The sequence below is a fragment of the Neltuma alba genome, unplaced genomic scaffold, assembly GCF_004799145.2.
Source record: "Neltuma alba isolate B1F8T4 unplaced genomic scaffold, ASM479914v2 tig00012111_pilon, whole genome shotgun sequence".
In the NCBI taxonomy this organism is placed as follows: Eukaryota; Viridiplantae; Streptophyta; class Magnoliopsida; order Fabales; family Fabaceae; genus Neltuma; species Neltuma alba.
The window spans coordinates 39,744-59,904 of record NW_021636663.1 but is presented as its reverse complement, the minus strand read 5'-3'; the positions used below and the strand labels follow the sequence as shown (position 1 = coordinate 59,904).

General features: G+C 32.1%; 4 protein-coding genes and 1 pseudogene across 4 annotated transcripts; 4 read left to right on the top strand and 1 right to left on the bottom strand.

Moving 5' to 3' along the window:
* The first annotated feature begins 885 nt into the window (after nt 1-885).
* LOC114722750 (glycine-rich protein 3 short isoform-like) lies at nt 886-1,687 on the top strand. The gene is made up of 2 exons (XM_028908847.1): nt 886-997; nt 1,383-1,687. Exons 1-2 carry the CDS (start codon nt 886-888, stop codon nt 1,685-1,687), a joined length of 417 nt encoding a protein of 138 aa, XP_028764680.1.
* Nucleotides 1,688-4,006: 2,319 nt separating this feature from the next.
* On the top strand, nt 4,007-4,635 carry LOC114722749 (uncharacterized). The gene is made up of 2 exons (XM_028908846.1): nt 4,007-4,087; nt 4,168-4,635. Exons 1-2 carry the CDS (start codon nt 4,007-4,009, stop codon nt 4,633-4,635), a joined length of 549 nt encoding a protein of 182 aa, XP_028764679.1.
* A 474-nt stretch (nt 4,636-5,109) lies between these two features.
* On the top strand, nt 5,110-6,165 carry LOC114722748 (uncharacterized protein At2g29880-like). The gene is made up of 2 exons (XM_028908845.1): nt 5,110-5,442; nt 5,572-6,165. The coding sequence occupies exons 1-2, from the start codon at nt 5,110-5,112 to the stop codon at nt 6,163-6,165; spliced, it is 927 nt and encodes a 308-aa protein (XP_028764678.1).
* A 5,485-nt stretch (nt 6,166-11,650) lies between these two features.
* LOC114722747 (glycine-rich cell wall structural protein-like) lies at nt 11,651-12,447 on the top strand. The gene is made up of 2 exons (XM_028908843.1): nt 11,651-11,762; nt 12,143-12,447. Exons 1-2 carry the CDS (start codon nt 11,651-11,653, stop codon nt 12,445-12,447), a joined length of 417 nt encoding a protein of 138 aa, XP_028764676.1.
* A 6,843-nt stretch (nt 12,448-19,290) lies between these two features.
* LOC114722751 (uncharacterized) lies at nt 19,291-19,712 on the bottom strand (annotated as a pseudogene).
* Nucleotides 19,713-20,161: the final 449 nt, after the last annotated feature.

Below are 20,161 nucleotides of genomic sequence, written 5' to 3'. Positions count from 1 at the left end.
GCTTGATTATTAAATGTTCTAATTATTAAATTTTTTTTTTTTACCATCCCATAAGAATTGAAAGTTGAAGAACAAGACTACATAGGCCTTATATATATATGATGATAGACTCATTCGTGATAATTTTTTTCCTCTCACTTGTCTCAAAACACGATAATTGAATTTTTTTTTCTACAATCGAATAAGGCATGGTGTCATTCGCTGGGCAGAAAAGCCCGCCCTGCCCACCCGTCCTTGCCCTGCCCAAAATGGTTAGGCTTCTACTGGGCAGGGCCGGGCAGCGGGCTTGCAAAACGCAGCCCGCTCATCTTTCGGGCTGGGCATCGGGCAAGGGGTTTGCCCTGCCCAGCCCTGCCCATGTGCAGCCCTACCTCTCCTAACAGAAATTCAAATTTTGATTTATCACATTATGAGGGACTTGTCCCTTCTGCTAGATACAATCTCCCATCATAACATGTGACCAATATAAGAGGGCAACTCTCCTTATAACACAGTATTTTTAGTCTCTAAAAATTTGAGTACTTGATCTTATTTAAAAGATGCGTCTTTTCCACTTGACTAACCACGACTGATCAATCAAGCCATTTCATGCAAATATGAATATTATTCTGTTTGAATTTCATGGGCCATTAATTCTTTCAACATTGTCAACCAGAATAAGAACAAAAAATAAAAAGTCAGAGATGAAGATCAAGTTGGGAATTTTATGGCATATATAGCTTGGATAAGGTTTATATTAATTAATGGAAAACTTACTTCCTAACTCCCAACTACTACATGCGTGCCCTTCATAGCTCTTCCTTAACGTGGGGACTGTATTTATATATAGAGTACACGAATAGTTATCAACCATCACACATCCTTTAGTTGTAAGAAACTCATCAAATGGCTTTCAAGTTGCCCTTTCTTATTCTTCTTGCTTTCTTTGCTCTTTCAATACTCCTTATCTCCTCTGAGGTAGCAGCTAGGGACTTGCCTAGGTCTTCCTCAAATCATGGTGAGTTCGAGCATTTAACATCTCTTTTGCATTTATGAAACCAAACTCTTCTCATATACTTACATTGTATCACGTAAAATCACTTAAAATAAGCTAATTCTAATAACAAAGACGTTATAGGAATGTTGTGTTTTCTCAACATTTTCAAGTGAATAAATTTTATATTAATTTTAATTTCTTATATTGTATCATCACTTTTAACGTTCAGAGTTAAAATTTATATTTTTCTTCTTCTAGAACACACACACACACGTTGTTTTGCAGCATCATACATAGCACTTTTACTACGAGTAACAACATGGCATGGCTTCATAAAACATATGAAAAAACTCCCATAGTATATAGTCTAAAAATGCAAGTGTTTACTCAATTTATATATCCGCAGCTGAGGCAAAGACAATGAAACATGGAGAGGCAGATGATGCTAAATACGGTTATGGAGGTTACCCAGGGCGTGGTGGGTATTATGGCGGTGGTTATCCTGGCCGTGGTGGCTATGGCGGTGGCTATCCTGGTCTTGGCGGCTACAGAGGTGGATACCCAGGCCGTGGCGGCTATGGTGGTGGCTATCGAGGAGGATATTGCCGATATGGATGCTGTGGCGGATGGTACGAAGGAAGCTGCAGAAGATGCTGTTATTACGCTGGTGAAGCTGTGGATGCACAACCAAATACTGAAACTCATAGCTAAGACATACAACTATGTGTTTCTTTTGTGTCACTATAGAAGTTTGTTTTTATGTTAGTCGTGGGACCATTCTCTCTTGGGAATGGAGTTTCAGGTCTCACGTCGAAGTTTAATGAGTGTGCCATCTCTACGTAAAGTATTTGTATAATATGTGTGAGAGATTGCTTTTAGCAATCTATAATGAAAGATATGATAATAAGTGGGAGGTTTCCCTTCCTCATCACTAGGCATGCACTAAATTGTTATCAATAATTGCATATTATCCTATGGCCATGTTTGGTACGCAGCACTGGAGGCACGGGACAGGGGTTGGGATAGGAAATCAGTCAAATAAGCATGTTTGGTAAGTGGTATTAAAGAAGCCCAAGGACTGCACATTACCACATAGGTGGGATTGGGCAAACCCACCTCCCCCCTGGTATTGCATTTTAAAACCTGGGATTAAAAATTTTGAAGACAAAAATATCCTCACTTCTAATAAATTTTGGACAAGTTTAACCTTCTTACATTTGCCCTAATTTATTCTTCTCTTGCATCGTTCTGAAATATTTTGCTGACCTCCATAGCCATCTTCACACACGCTCTCGACCATCGCTCGTGCCGTCGCCCTCGGAGTTGCTCCCGGTCACTCTCTTTGTACAATCCTCTTCAACGACTAGTAAGATAAACTCTATCCCTGTTTTTTTTTTGGCTTCCATCATCAATTTTTTTTTTCAATCTTCTTTGATTGACAAATTCTTTGCCAGCCATATTCAGTAACGGTTGGCTTGTTAAAGCCATTGTTGTTGGTCGAAGAATTATATATGATTAAGAGAAGATGATGAAGAATATGATTACATATATGTTATTTATGTAAAATCTTAAGATGATCTAGCCAATCGATTTCATCTCCAAGTCGTTTTGTTCTATTAGGTATTGATTGATAAATCTAATATTGCAACTTGATGCAAACTCATCGCTAACGTTCTCTTCATATTTCTTCTTATTGTGATATTTCGATTGTTGCAATTTAATTAACCATTAGAAGGCTTTATAATTCTAATTGTTAAGCCCAGTTAGATCCACCTTGAATACATAGATACGGCTTGTTTCTCCAACCACACTAATCTTATTTCCTCCGTTTTCTAATCCCTTTGATGTTCTTTTCTTCCTGACTTTTCATTTAGCCCTTTCTTTTTGTCTCTTACATCGCCGTTCACATATATACAAGCCGAATTTTTATTTTGTTTTCTTTTGAGGCTTGCTGGAGAATTCTGAGAGAACATTCCGTGGATTTTCAACGTCTCTCTGCACTTATTTCAGTGCGCATGTATATAGCATATCTCTACATCCTTTCACAATAGTACTCTGCATATATTCTTAACTCATGTTACAGATAATCATAAACATATATATATATATATATATCAAAGTCATATTTTCAATTCAAATCATGTGACATCGTATCCTTGTGATTTGAAGATCAAGAGAAAATTTAGAACAGATCGACCTGCAATCTACGAAAAATAAATCAACATACATTTAGGAAAAATACATGTTTGACAATCTACATAGTACTTACGTACTATTAACTAATATTATACTATGAAAACAGATTTTCTGTGAAGGTTACAAAGTGCTGTGTGTCTCTTTTATCAGAGCAAATATTTACTGGATCCTTGAAGCTTTAACTCTTTACACTGCATTATACATCTATTGGGACATACAAGTGCTCTCTTACAAAGTTCTTTACCTTATATTGTTGAATGGTCTTTTACAAGTGTCTTTTTTTTTTAATTTAGATGGTCTTTGTCCAAAAAGAAAAATATAGTTGAATGAGGCTAAACTCAGTCAATGATTATAATTTATACATGTTAAACAAATTTTTATGACTCTACATAATTGGTTATACAGTTATGGCACTATCAGAAGAAAAGAGAGAACTATTACGTTTGTTGCTTTTGTGGGTGAGCATGCTAAGGCAATGGAGGGGTTTTTTTATGTGCGTGCATGACTATCATATCAAGAAGGCGAAGAATTAGACACATACCTTACAAAATGGACTTTATTGTTAAGAGATCTTATCTAAAAGGATTGGTGTGTAGTAGTGATGTAGCATGTTACAACCTACTTAGAATGAATAGGACAACATTTGATAAGTTATGTTTATTACTAAGGGATGTGGGTGGTTTGAAGCCTAGTAAGAATATGCTTGTAGATGAGCAAGTTGCAATATTTTTACACATATTAGCACATCATGTGAAGAATAGAGTAATACAGTACAATTTTGGTAGATCTGGAGAAACTATTAGTAGGTATTTTAACTTAGTACTCAGTGGTATGATGAGACTTGGAGATATGTTATGGAAGAGACCAGAACCTGTGCTGGAAGATTCAAATGATGATAAGTGGAAGTGGTTCAAGGTAAATATACATGTTATATCCTCGTTATTGATTTTTAAGGATATGTGTAAAGTGTGTAATATTTATTTTCTTTGTTTCAGCGTTGTTTAGGTGCATTGGATGGAATTCACATTAAGTTGAGAGTTCCTTCTATTGACAAAGCTAGATACCGGAATAGGAACGGGGAGATTACAACAAATGTGTTAGGTGTTTGCTCACAAGACGGGTATTTCATATATGTTCTGCCTGGGTGGGAAGGATTTGCAGCAGATGGACGTGTTCTTCGTGACGCCATTAGTAGGAGGAATGGCTTGAGAGTTCCACAAGGTCATTATTACTTAGTTGATGCTGGGTATACCAATTGCGAAGGATTTCTTGCACCATACAGAGGACAAAGATATCATTTAAGTGAATGGAGAGATGGACGACATCCTAGAAATGCACGAGAGTACTTTAACATGAGGCACTCTTCTGCAAGAAATGTAATTGAGAGGTGTTTTGGAGTTTTGAAGTTAAGATGGGCTATTCTAAGAAGCCCATCGTTTTATCCTATTAGAACATACAACTGAGTAATAATTGCTTGCTGCTTATTGCACAACTTAATTCGACAAGAAGGTATAGATCCTCTAGAATATGAAGTTGAAGAAATGGAAGTTCATGTGGGCGGGGTGGAGAACCCTCCAATTCTAAACATAGATGCATCTGATGAATGGGATGCCTTTAGGAACAATCTTGCCAATGAAATGTTCAACACTTTTACTGCTAATAGAACAGCTACATGAAAGAATTACTTAATTTGGAAGTTGTTGTTGTTTTTTGGTTTGTGACTCTTTTCCATGTGTAATGTTGTAACTTTATCTATGGCATGTGTGCTATTGTAACTTTATCTATGCCTTTTGTGCTATTGTAACTTTATTTATGCTGTGATTTAGTTTATGACTCTTTGCCATGTGTACTATTGCTACTTTATGGTATGAAGCTTCTTGGTTGCATTAATTTTATGTGAGGTTCTAACGTATTTTAAATATTATAGTTGATTAAACATGTTAGACAAATCAGGAAAGTCAGATAAGCATGTGTGGACACCTGAGGAGGATGAGCTACTAATCCAGTGCATGATGATACTACATGATAAGGGTGAACTTGTTTCTGAAAATGGTCTTAGGCCTCGTGTCTTGAACCAATTACAAGACATGCTTCATGGTCTTATACCTGGATGTAGTTTAAAGGCCCATCCTCACATCCAATCTAGGATTAAGAAGCTTAAAACTAACTATGGTGTTATTTCTGACCTTCTGAAATTATCTGGTTTTGGTTGGGATAGCGAGAAGAAATGTGTGACAGCTCCAAAGGCAGTATGGGATGAGCTTATCAAGGTAAATCTAATTATTTATCATGTATGGATATCTGGTTTTGATTAGATGTAAAAAAATGGTTGGAAAATTCACTTATCTAGTTTTGCATTGTCATTTTTATGTCTATTATATTTGATTTCATGGAAATAGGTGAACAAGGATGCTGCTAGGTTTAGGAATAAGTCCTTCCCTCATTATGAAGAGCTTCATGATATCTATGGGAAGGACAGGGCAACTAGGAAGGATGCTCAAGCTTGTGAAGATGTAATTGAAGAGATAGATGATCAGAATGGTGTAGACAATTCAACATTTGAGACTAATCTTGAGGCTGACATGGATATCTCTCATGGAAATATTCCACCACCAAATAACAGTCCACTAGAAACTGAAACTGATAACTCTCCATCTGAGGCAAGTTCTGGGTTGAAAAAACGCAAGCGCAAAAGCATTGATCGTGACGATGTGCTTATCCTTGGAATGGAGAAATTTGCTAATTCATTGGCTGAAGGTTTTAACGAAGCAAGTGAGCGATTAGGAATGCATATTGACAGGGTTGATCGTGAGAAGCGCCTGGATGGGATGAGGGAGTCGCTCTATGGTGAGCTTTTGAAGGTTGAAGGACTTTCTCATCAAGAGCGTCTTTCGGCCTATGTTAAGATTATTTCTGATGAGAGCATACTAGTTGGATTCTATGCCATGCCTCAAGATGCAAAAGCAGATTTGGTCCGCCAAATAAATGCATAGGCTATGATGGATCTTTTTTTTTTTGGGATATTTCTTATTTTGATGGATCTAGCTGACATGGATATTCCTTCTTTAACAGATATTTTGTTTCAGACCTTTCTCATTTTGATGGATCTTTTGTTTAAGATATTCGATGGTTTGATAGATATTTTGTTTCGGATCCTGCTTATTTTGGTGAATATTTTATTTTAGATATTACATTGTTTGATGTGTATTTTGTCTAAAATATTCTTTATTTGATGGGTATTTTGTTTTACATATTTTGTCTAAAAAAACCCACTTTTGCTAATGTTTAATTTTTATGAGCCGTTGATTAGCAATTCTTTATTGTCATTTTTAAAGAACCCACAATTCTTTATCTTTATTGGTTGATGGAAGAAATTATGGTTCGATTGTTCTCTTTAACTCAATTCATGTGCGTGGACGAGGCAAAGTGAAATACGATGGTTTTTGAGAAGTTACTAATGATTTTTTAACTATTCAATTTAATTACTATTGATTTTTTATTACTTTTTTATATATAAATTTGCTAGAATATGATGGAAAACCATTTCTGATTTTTAAAATATTTAATTATTTATTTATTTATTGTTATAACTAGAGGCAAAATTTAATGCATTTATTTTTTGGGGTAAAAAAGTTTCCTTTTTATCCAAAAAAGAGTGCACAAGGTTGGAGTCTCAAGTCCTCAAATAGTGTAAGGGGTATTCTGGTCTTTTAATCTTATATATTTTATTATACAATAAAATGGATGTGTGTATTCCTTCCTAATATTATCTCGTACCAAGCATAAAATAAAAGCCTCATTCCCAATCCCATTACCATTACCATTCCCAATCCCAATACCATTCCCATTCCATCAAAAGCCAATCCCACCTACCAAACGAGGCCTATAGTAATAAGAGATCGTTAAGAATGGTATCAAGGTTGCCTATCATAAATCGATCGAGGAAGTATTCACCATGGCAATAAAAGCCAACTCAAGTAGGTCAATCAAACTAATTAATGAACTAGTCCTCTGGTTAGTTTGGGTAACAGTTTTGGAGAGTTAACCGAGTTGAATTTTATATTTTTTTCTCTCTTTATTGATTCAGAAATGACATCGCTTGGAGTTGTAAAGAAGTAGCAGTCTGTTAGATTAATGTTTTGGTAATTTTATTTTGTTGGATTATAGATAGTTTATACCATTTTCTTGTGAATTAATGCATTTTTATTTTGATATTATCTTTTTAAAGTTATGTTTGAATATTTTTGCATATTTTAATCATATTATATTTTTTTTAATCATGCTTGTGTTGACTTCAGTTTAACCATAACTAAACCAATGATCCTTAAATCACTTTCTCAATTAGTTTAACCAAAACTGTTTAGCTTGTTGTTATTTAGAATTCACGAAGAGAGTATTCCAAACCAAACCTTTTTCTTAGAAGACTTTAGTATCTTTTCAATAATCGATAAAAAATTACTCCTCATGTTTGAAACATCTGTAGTTTTCACTCATGCCAAGAATTATTAAATAGTCGACATTATGATAAAATTTAATGATCTTCTTATCAATATACACTTAAATATAATAATTTCAATAAAAATCTATGTTTTCAAAATAGAGGGATATATAATATGTGTAAGATAAGAGAGAAGGCGGGTTGGAGCTTTTTTTTTTTTTTTTATATGCTTCAATTTTGTAAAAGAAAAAAATTTGGTCTCTGTTCATATATTAATGAACAATTTAAGACAATATTAATCACTACTTTTCCAAACATGGCCTTTTGATAGTACCCTTAATTATTTTACAACACAAATTAATTAATACTTTTTCATAGAGATGGATTCAAAAAGTGGGAGTATATATACAAAACTTAGATCAGATTGCATATATTTATTAGGTTAAGTTTATTTAATCACATTTGTTACTTTGCTATGGGTAGTTATTAAAATGCGTATAAACACTTATAAATTTATTTATGAATACTTGTAATTTTTTTTATAATCTCTTATAATGTAAATTAGGATTTGTAAATTTTTATATAGATATTTATTGTTTTCATATTGTTAGTTATCCCATAGATATTTACTATTTTTATATTGTTAATTGTTAAAATACGTATGTACACTTGTAAATTCACATATAAATTTGATCTAATTGATATAGCAGGTTGACCTAAGTTTTGTCCTGTGAAAAGTTTAGTGTACTAAGAACTTTCTTTAATCCCTTTGCAAAAGTCTTAAATTTCATAATGAAAAACATGACATACTTAGTAGAAAGGGAAAATCACAAATAAAGACTCCTGAATTATTAAAATTACATAGAGATCGCCTGAATAAGCAACATTACCATGAGGGATCAGTCTCATATTGCAAATATGAAATCTTAGTGAAATGTTTGAAATACTCCTCAGCCAAATGACAAGTTAACTATAGGAAATGACAAATTCACTTTAGTGAATGATAATTTCAGTAAACCAAATCACAATTTAGTTGAAGGTATACCAAATGACAAATTGATTAGGGAAAATAACAAGCTTACTTTAGCGAATGACAACTTTAGTAGACCAATCACAACTTGACTGATGGGCATTTCAGACATTTTGCCGAGATTTCATATTTGCAATATGAGATTGGGTCCTTCATGGTAATTTTGATTATTCAGGTGACCTTTGTGTAATTTTGATAATTTGGGGGTTTTATTTGTCATTTTCCCTAATAGAAACCGCTGCAGTTTTGTGGGTGAGCGAAACCACTGCATATTTGCATGTACTGCTCTTGGTCCAATTTACAAGAGAAGTAAAGGTGAAATTTTCGGCCTCATTTATACAATATTTTTTGTTATTCTTTTTATAAGATCTAAATTTTTGAATTCGTTTAGTTCTTTTTATAAAATTTAATTTGAGGTTGGCTGAATATTAAATTCATTTTTATCAATTTCAGCCCTAGTTAACTGCATTATCTTTTTCTCCAGTACATTCTCTTTTATTTTTTTCTCACTATTCCTCTCTCTCCCCCCTCTATCCTCTGATATTTCATTAAAAAAGAGCTACCTTCTTCTAAATAATATAAATAAGGGCGTGTTTAAAAAAATATTTTATTACTTGTACTAATAGATATCTTAAATCATGCAATTCGGTTAATTTATATTATAAAAAGGACTGGAAGTAGTAACACATCGGATATTCGTTTTTTAAAGTTAAACAAGAACAAATTGAGGTTGATTTTTCTTTTGTAACCAAAAAAGATGATTTTTCTAAAATTTTCAGTCAGAATTAATGAATTATAAATCTCTCATTGATTGCTACAGGTGATAATGTTACTAATCAGTCCTGCCGACAAATCAAATTGTTCATATTGCATTCGGTCATTACACGCATATCTTTACATTCGTTTTTCATTAAATGCTCCATAATTTTGGTTCTGCCACTCGCAAGCCAATAATATTCTATTATTCAAACACATTATTAATGAAGCATGGGACATTATTATTATTACATGATTGATTGTCAATATCGACTTTGGGATCGCATATAGAATATATTCCGAAATTTTCTTTCATTTTTAAGAAATTTTAATTTAAAACAACGGCTGGAAGTTTTTTTTTTTTTTGCTTTCATTAACAAGAGAAAAATTCTGTTTTGTCTATTATGTGAAAAGGATTAGATATTTCAATAACGGGAAATCATTTATATGAGCATGTTCTATATAAGTCGAGACCAAACTCCTCTCACATACTTACCTTGTATTTTATAAAATATGATTAAAAAGCTACTTATAAACCATTTCAAATAGGCCTTGCTGGCAAAACATTTCATTTATTTGGAAAAAATTTAAGTTGGCTATTTACAATGAGAATTCAGTGATTTGTAACACAGATTCAATGATTTGCATTTCAAATAGAGTAAGAGTGTTTTTGTCTTCTCACACAAAAACTTTAGTCAAGGAAATGCAGTGAAATGTCAGAATTTTTTGAGGGTTAATTGATATTAATTGGTTATTGAGGGTGTTTATTGAAATTTTTCCTATATATATATAGACATACACACCATCTCTTGTCTCTAATATAAGAACTAATTAGATATTCAATTTGGTCTTAAATACATAAGACTCCAACTCACTTTGTCTCCAATATAATATTTATTCATTGCATAGCAATTCCTATATGGTACATATATTAAGGAGTTTTCATCAAGGAGTAATTTCAATGCACATGATTAATAAGGATATCTTAAGAAAGATAACATTAATTTATTAAAATAACTAACTTAACTAATTTTTTTAATATTTACAAATTAATTATCTAGCTCTTATATTAAGAACTAGAGATAATATATATTTGCAAGCCATATTTTTTTTATAGAACTATTTGATAACTATTGCTGACTAATTTTAATTCCAGCAATATGCAACCCATATGAAAGGGCAACTCTCCGGGATCGGCTTTCTTTTAGTTCTTTTTTTTTTTTTTTTGTGAGGCTAGCATCACTATCATTAAACTGAAACTCCACAGTTGGTCCCATGGATAAAGAGTTGGTCCATAACCCATAAGGTCGTGAGTTTAAATCTAGCTATTGATGTCACAACTTTGTTGGTGAGCCACATCTCTGTAAGCATTTTACAAGTTTGAAGGTGTGTCTTGACCTTAGTAAGCTCTTGAGATTTAATTCACCTAAAATTTTCTAGTATTAAAAAAAAACAAAGAAACCAAGGCCCAGACCCAAGAAAAGAAGAAAATGACAAAAAAATTAGAGATACTAGAAAGATTAAAGACATAAAACTTTCCGTCATGAACCAACATGGGTTAGGTCTAGTGGAAGGGATTGGTCCCTCACAACGTGGTGAACCAAAGTTCAAATTCTTGCTACAGTGCCTCGAATAAGATTGTCTCCAATAAAAAGATACCTATGCTTTAGGGGGGGAAAATCTTTTGGTCACGATAACAGGGGTAATTGAGGTCAAAGCACCCAGTCTGACCGGTAAGATTTATCTAATGAAGCATTAACAACCAATCAGCTACTAGATTTACTTTCTTGAGAGTCCATAGGCACAAACGGTTTCTGATTAAATTCCTTAAGACTAAAATATTCTCAAGGAGAGCAAATTCAAACACTTTTTAACGTGGTTTCGTTTAATCTATAAGAACTGAATACTTGAACTTATTTAAAAGAAACGTTTTTTCTCTCACTTTACCTAACCACTATTGATCAATCAAGCCATTTCATGCAAATAGGAATTCTATTTAAATTCCATGGGCCATTGATATTTTAAATGTAGTCAACCAGAATAAGAAAAATAAAAAGTCAGACAAAGATCAAGTTGGAATTTTATAGTGTAGCTTAGATAAGGTTTATAATTAATGGAAAACCTATTTCCCAACTCCCAACCACATGCAAACCCCTTCATAGCTCTTTTTTCACGAGCAAACCGTGTATATATATAGAGTACACGAATAGCTATCAACCATAACACATCCTTTCGTTGTAAGCAACTCATCAAAATGGCTTTCAAGTTGCCCTTTCTTCTTCTTCTTCTTGCTTTCTTTGCTCTTTCACTCCTTATCACCTTGGAGGTAGCAGCTAGGGACTTGCCTGAGTCTTCCTCTAATCATGGTGAGTTTGAGCTTTAAAATCTCTTTTGTAATTTGAGACAAAATTCTTCTTATATACTTACCTCGTAGCGCATAATCACTTAACATAAGCTAATACAAAGAGTTTATAGCAATGTTGTTGCATTGTCAACATTTCAAGTGAATAAATTTTATATTTTGTTTCAGTTTCTTCTATTGTATCATCACTTTTAATGTTCGTAGCTAAAATTTATATTTTTCTTCTTCGAGAATACACACACATTGTTACAGCATCATACATTGCTTCGTTGCCATGTCTACTTATTTTATTACGTGTAATAACATGGCATGGCTTTATAAAGCATATGAAAAAACGGTTACAGTATTTATTCTAACCATGCAAGCGTACATATACATCTGCAGCTGAGGCAGAGACAATGACACATGGAGCGGTAGATGATGCCAAATATGGTTATGGAGATTACCCAGGGCGTGGTGGTTATTATGGCGGTGGTTATCCTGGTCGTGGGGGTTATGGCGGCGGCTATCCTGGTCGCAGTGGCTACGGAGGTGGTTACCCTGGCCGCGGTGGCTATGGCGGTGGCTATCGGGGAGGATATTGCCAATATGGATGCTGTGGCGGGTGGTACGGAGGGAGCTGTAGAAGATGCTGTTATTACGCTAGTGAAGCTGTGAATGCGCAACCAAATACCGAAACTCATAACTAAGACTTAGAACTATGTGTTTCTTTTGTGTTACTATAAAAGTTTGTTTTTATGTTAGTCGTGAGACCATTAGGTGCATATGCTTGGACTCCATTCTCTCTTCTGGGAATGAAGTTTCAAGCCTTACGTACGTCAATGTGTAATGAGTGTGTCATCCGTGTTAAGTATTTGTAGTATCTGTAAAATATCTGTGAGAGATTGCTTTTAGCAATCGAAAATGGAAGATAAAATAATTGGGAGGTTTTCCTTCCTCATCACTATGCATTCACTAAAGTGTTAACTCATCGGTAATTGCATTTTATATTATAGTGATATAGTCTAATTGCGTAAGAATGGTAGTGAGATTATTAAGACTTCTGGTAATGAGGTTGACTATCATAAATGGAAGCATTTAGCATGGCATTAAAATTCAACTCAAATCGGTCAATCAAGCCAGTCAGCCAGTTGATTGACTAGTTTGGTTAACAGTTTTGGAGCAACGGCGTTGGATACATATGGTTTATATATGAATGTTCTATTGACTTATAAATAAATGCCTTTCTATTTTAATACTACCTTCAGATGTAAATGTAAGATACACCTTGTAGTATAAATTGCAGTATAAAGTAGATCTTATATTTATGATAGGAAGTAGTATTACCTTTTTGGGTTAACCAAAAAGTTCTGTTTAATTACTTTGTTGAGAATTCTCTTTGTTCCTTCTTTGATCTATATTTTTTTAAATGACTTCACCTACATAGCTGAACTACATACCCTCCTCACCAGCGCATCATTGGCCTTTTGTACATCTTCAAACCACTTCAAACAAACTTTCATCACATTTTCTTATCAATGTTTGGTCTTATTTCGACTTAAGGAGTGTTTAGGTAAAAACCAAACTATAATTTTAAAAGTAATTTTAAAGTATACAAAATAAGTATGTGAGAGGAGTTTTGTCTCGATTAGCATAAAATACATTTTAAAAGTGCTTTTTGTTTCACCCAAACACAGAGTTTGGTGAAAACTGCCCTTTGACTCTAGAGTCATTCCCCATAAATTAAGTTTAGAGTTAATCTCCTCCTCTTCTTCTTTTTTGACTTTGAATCTCTTCAGTCCATTACAAATATTATTCTTATCATTCTAATGATAATGATAATAATAAAATTAATTAGTAATATAATCATGGTATATTAAAATTAAACAAGATAATATTCTTAGCCAAATATAATCCTCTAGAGTTATTCCAGTCTAAATTACAAAATTTTCTTGACACTTTGAATGATATTTTATGTATTCGTTAAATATGGAGTCTAGACGCTTTCCAAATTTAACGAATATGAATATGGTCATTATATATACTTCACCCTAACCCATTTTATTGTGGAACACTTTTCAGAGTTTCCAAATTCAATGTTTTCTTGCCATCAAAAAAAGAAACTCAATGTTTCTTCTTTGATAATTTTTGTTTTTCTTCCCTCATTGGACAGTTTTCACCTTCCTTTTCGGACAGAGTTACAATAATAAATTGTACTACATTTTTCAGCAAAATAAATTGTACTAATTATAATTAATAAATTTTGTTCCTATTTTCTATTTTAAGGGGCACAAGATAATTGAATTATCATTTTTATGCATATTTTACGAAGTCTCATTGATTCTTATATCACTTCAGGATTCCAGCCTTGAATTAATTTTTTAAGTTTCGCTGTAATTTTTAATTTGAGTGTTATGAATATTTATTTCCATAACCATTGCATCTCCACATTGAAGCATACTAGTCATTCAATATATTTGAATTGCTGTTGCTACAAAAAAATACAGTTGAATTATTGAAAGTTATAATGTTTTTACATTTTATTTTCAAGAATTTAAACATAATATGTAAATTTTTATTATAAATAAAAAGGGGTTAAAGTAAGGGAAAATGGCAAATAAAGACCCCCAATATGTGAAATTGCAATTTGGGACCTTCAATTTGAAAAATGGAAAATAAAACTTAGTCCCATATTGCAAATATGAAATCTTGGTGAAATGTCTAAAATGTCCCTTGGCCAAGTGACAAGTTGACTGTGAGAAATAACAAGTTCACTTTAGCGAATAATAACTTCAATATACTAAATCACAACTTGACTGAAGGTATACCAAATAACAAGTTGACTATGGGAAATAACAAATTCACCTTAACGAATGACAACTTCAGTAGACCAAATCCAACTAGGCTGAGGGGTATTTTAGACATTTTACTAAGATTTCATATTTGTAATATGGGACCGGCTTTTTATTTGCCATTTTTCAAACTGAGGGTCCTAAATCCCAATTTCACATATTGGGGTCTTTATTTGCTATTTTCTCTTAAAGTAACATTTTAACAACTAAGTTTACACTCAAGGGTATTGGGCATCCTGAAATTTTTTTTGGTGCAAAAATATTCTTGAAGTTGTCAAAAGGGGACAAAAATAACAACATTGTTAACACCTGTTACTTCTCCATTAGTGGGGCTCACAAAGTCAATTTTAAAATGTATTTTTAACAACGAAGTTAATACTAATGAGTACTAGGCACCATAAAGTTTACTTGAGTGAAAATATATATATATATGAACTTTCTAAAAGAAGGGGAAAAAAATAAAAGAAGTTGATCAACTCCCACAAACATCCATTAATTTTATTCTTTTAAGTCCCACCAAATGCCACATTTTCCTCTTATCCATTCCTATTTTCAAGTCCATCCGTCTTTTTCTCATCATGGTCAACACACACTCTGTCTACCTGTCATTTTCTCTGCCTCCAAATCTTTTACGTGTATTTAACTAGGAGTCTAAAACGCCATATTTGCCTTTTAGGATACGAGATTCATTGTCTTCCTCATCAAATACCGTTAGTTTTTTCTTGCCTAAGACCCCGTCTTTTCCTTAGCATATCACTTATGCCAATGAATACTCTTTTCTTTCCTCCAGATTAACAATCTCATAATAAATGTAATATCGAGTAATAAGTAAATCCTGATTTAATTTGTATTTTAATTACAAAAATCTTAACTAAGGATGGAGCCGAAGTTGAAGAGTGAGAGTAATCTCAATTTATATTTTTAAAAGGGTCTGCAAGTATTGCATTGGATGCTCTCGAATCTTGATAGAGACAACTGCGTATTTGCCTGTAATCTTTAAGAATCAGTCCTATCGACGAAACAAGTTGTTCATATTTAATTCAGTCATAATCTACATATCTTAACATTCATTAGTATTTAAATGCTCAGTAATTAGTGTTCTGCCACTTTGGCAGCCAAGAATATTATAGTATTCAGAAACATTAATATTAACGAAGTATGGGATATCATTGATTGTATTTTGGGTGAATAACTCCCTGGCTTAGTGATCACATCATATTTGTCTTTACTTGTATTAAAAAACGGATGTTCACAGTCGCATTTTTGCATCGATTGAGATGGAACTGGAATAAGAAATGTGGTCAATTTTTTTTTGTATATAAATAATTACAGTGTTAGACTTTTATACTGATTGCCAAAATAACTGTAGTAAATATGTGGTACTTATGTTATTAAAATATAAAAACATGATAAAAATTCCATATCTGCAATACATATTTTGAGAATTCCTTCCTATAAATATGTGTGTGTGTGTGTTGCCAACTATGATGTTTGATATACCAACGCTAATTCTGCGGGGGGAAAAAAAGCTATATGTCATGCGGCAGTATCAAGGGGCGATCTGAATTTGAGTAGTTTATAGCCCCAGATGGAAGGAAATTCATCTAGCATGATTTTATCCACTGAAAAATAAGATGAAATATTGTTCAAGAAACATTGGCCCTTCTTGATATGTGTATAAATGTATGATAAACTTTTTTAATATAGCAATACAAGTGTTTGCAAGCCATATTTTATATATATATAACTATTTTATATTTATTTTTATTACTGAAAATTTGTATTCAAGCAATATTATATTGGACCTTATTTAATACGTGTTGTATCTTTTCTGTTTGAATTTCATCGCAGTTAATTAATCTTGTCCATATTACCACCTATAATAATGCGAAAAAGTCAGAAGAAGATCAAGTTGGAATTGTATAGAATAGCTTAGATAAGGTTTATAATTAATATGGAAAACCTACTTCTTATAACTCCCAACTGCACAGGCCCCTCCTCTGATCTTTCCTGCAAGCAACTACACTTTTACACATATCCTTCCCTTCTAAGCATAACTCAACAATGGCTTCTAAGTTGGCCTTTCTTCTGCTTTTTCTCTTTTCTCTTTCACTCATTATCTCTTCGGAGGTCACAGCTACAGACTTGCCTAAGTCTTCCTCTAGCCATTGTGAGTTCAATCCCTTTGTTTTGTATTACTACATGTAATATCAATATTTCAAAAGATATGTTATATGATTGCTTCTGATATAGGAGTTACTTGGGGTTAGATTTGATTCTAATTAATATGAGACCTCAATTCATTTTATCTCTTGTGCTTATCATTTCGTTTGAAACTAATTTACCTAACATATAAATTGATGTGTGTGTAATGTTACACATGGGTATTTTAGGGGAATAGGGTCACATTTATTATAATTTACTAATTTATTTAACTTCCTCAATATACCCAAATTAATTAAATATATCTTATATTAAGGATCATAGCAAGTATTATTTTGGTGATTTTTTTTTTTTTGTTATGATGGTGCGATTTACTTTGAAATCCTACATTTCCCAATATTCAGCTATACGAAAGCTTAATTAATCATAAAGAAATGTATAATTTCTTTTTACAATTTTACTTGTTTTATTAAAATATACTATCGCTTCACAAATCATGTCACTCTTCCTATGATTTTGTTCATGTTCAAAGGAAAACATTTCTTCATTTTATATATTTGCAGCTGAAGTAAAGACAAAAAACCATGGAGAGGTGGATGATGCAAAATATGGTTATGGAAGTTACCCCTGTCGCAACGGCTATGGTGGTGGTTATCCTGGCCGTGGTGGTTATGGTGGTGGTCACCCAGGTCGTGGCGGCTATGAGGGTGGCCATCGGGGAGGATATTGCCGCTATAGATGTTGTGGTGGATGGCATGGAGGAGACTATAGAAGATGTTGTTCCTACGCTGACGAAGCTGTCAATACGCAGCCAAAGACTGAACCTAGAACCAGAAGTGTTATGGTAATAAAGTGCGTCATTATCTTTATCGTGAGAACATTAGGTTCATGTTTGGGCTATTTATTAGTCATCATCTCCGCACCAAGTATTTCTAATATTTTTATAAAAAATGTGTGTGAAGATTTCTTTCAGCAATCAAAAGTACATGTGATTATTGCGGGTTTTTCTTCATTCACTATGTATATTCATTCTCTCATGACGAGTGAGAGCTGAATATTTACATTACCTGAAAACTTAAAAAAATAAATCATAACAATTTTTTTTATATTTATTATATCAAGTTGTTCAATCGTACATGGTCATATGTAAAAAAAAGAAAAAAAAAAGAACAATAGCTATATATGACTGAATAACTTAATATAATGATAATAAATATAAAGAACTTGACCTAAGTATTTTTCAAATGCAAATAGATATAAAATATTTCACTTCACAAATACAAATGTAAATATACGCATAAATAAAAAATTTGGTACAATAATATTTATATTACATATGTACATAAAAAATAGAAATATTATTTATATGGAGTATATTATTAAAACATTTACATATAATATGCTATAATTTCAATTTTAAATATGATACAATACTTTTTATATATTTATATTACTGTTATATTATAATTTTAATTTTTATAAAAATATCAGTTTAATGTCAAATTAATTACAAGTGAAATAAATTTTAAACTTTAATTTTTTTGAGAAATATCTGTATAATAGAGTCTCTCTCTAATTTCATTGTTGATTGTAAATCGAATTATATTTTTTGAAAATTTATTTCATAATTATATAATTAGCAAAAAGAAATTCTAACTATTCAAAAAATTAACTATCATAGCATCTAATTATTCTATATAAAAACCTCAAATTTCATTTACGGAGGAGTGTGCATACGAATCCATTTTCGATTCAGAGTTTCTATTTTGTGCTATATAATTTTTTTATTATATTAATTTTCATTAAAAAAATGTCAAAATTCCTATCTTATCTTAGTTATTATTAAGGCTAAAGAGGGATTGGTTTTAATAAAATGAGTTTCTAAGAGTCTAATATGCCCTAATTAATTTTGGCAAAAAAAAGCCCTAATTAATTAGGGCCAATCCTACAAATATATCAATTTATTTTGTAATTAAAAAATAATTAAATTATTACTTCTCTAGTCCTATCTATAAAACACTTTTAACATATTTTACACAAATTAAGAAAAATTTTAAAATGCATTAACTCTCCATTAAAATATTACAACTTTCAAAATTTATCCTTATTTAATATGTACATCTTTTAAAAAAGATAACTATCTACACTATAATAAATGAACAATAAAATAGTATATTTATGTTAAAAATTTAATGAAGTGACTTATAAAAAGGATAAAAAAATCTTGTAATAGGAGCAGAGGAGTATATTATTAATGATGTTATTATATAAATTGTTGTAGATTATGAACTAAAATAATAAAATTAAAAATTTGTAATATTAGCGATATAACATTTTATCCCTACTGCAAAAGCATTTAAAATAAATACTTAACATTAGAAGAAATTAAAAAATCAGCTAGTTGTCACAAATAAAATCTCAGTATATACTTCAGTTTTCTTTACCAGAACCAACATATATATGTAAAACTACAAAAAAGAATTCTGAATCAAATCAAATAAATCAAAGAAGATATATTGCATTAATTATTGCATAAAGTTATGCAGCAACAGATTGAGCCATGGTCGTCTCTCTTTCAACAGCCTTCAAGAGGAGGCTATCAGGTTCAAGAACCATCCGAAGAGGAAGGAAGCCAATTCCATTAGCTATGGCAATCATCATTCTCTTGGTTCCTTCTTTAAACTCTCTCCCATCAATTTTCCCATTCAAGTCATGATCGAACTGTGCGAACAATGACTACTAAACACGAGCAACTTCATCTTCTTCAGTCTTCACATCGATCCCAAAATGTTTCTCAAACAACCTTAGCCTCTTCAACTCATTCACATCTCATCATAGGATAAAAGACCATCCTTGTCTGTGTCTAGTTGGCCAAATAGATCATTTACTGACTTATCAAAGGCTTCTTCGTCTTCCACGAAGTTCACTATCGTCGCACCGTCGAGAATTTCTACGCTCATCGTATCTTAAGATGATAATTATACCTCTGTGATTTTCTCTTCAATAATTTCTGTTCAGTTTTATTTGCTCCAGAAGCTCTTTTTTTCTCTGATCTCCTCCTCTTTTCGAGCCCTCCTATTTATAGATGAGAATTATATAATTTCTATGATATAAGATATTTAAGATATCTCATAGGAATCTTGAGAGATATTATTTATTTTAATGCCTTAAGATAGTCTTGGGATGTTGGCATATTAGTTCTTTAATTTACGGGGATATCAATTCATTGACATACATATTTTTTATTTTTGTAATATTTTCCTACTTATTTAATATGATTTTATCGATTTTCTAGAGGAAAATATCCAAAAACTCTCGCAGATATAGGGGTTTTATTTTATTTTATTTTAAACTCTTAATCTATAGAGAATTGATAACCTTTAAAGATAATTTCCTCATTTTCACTTAA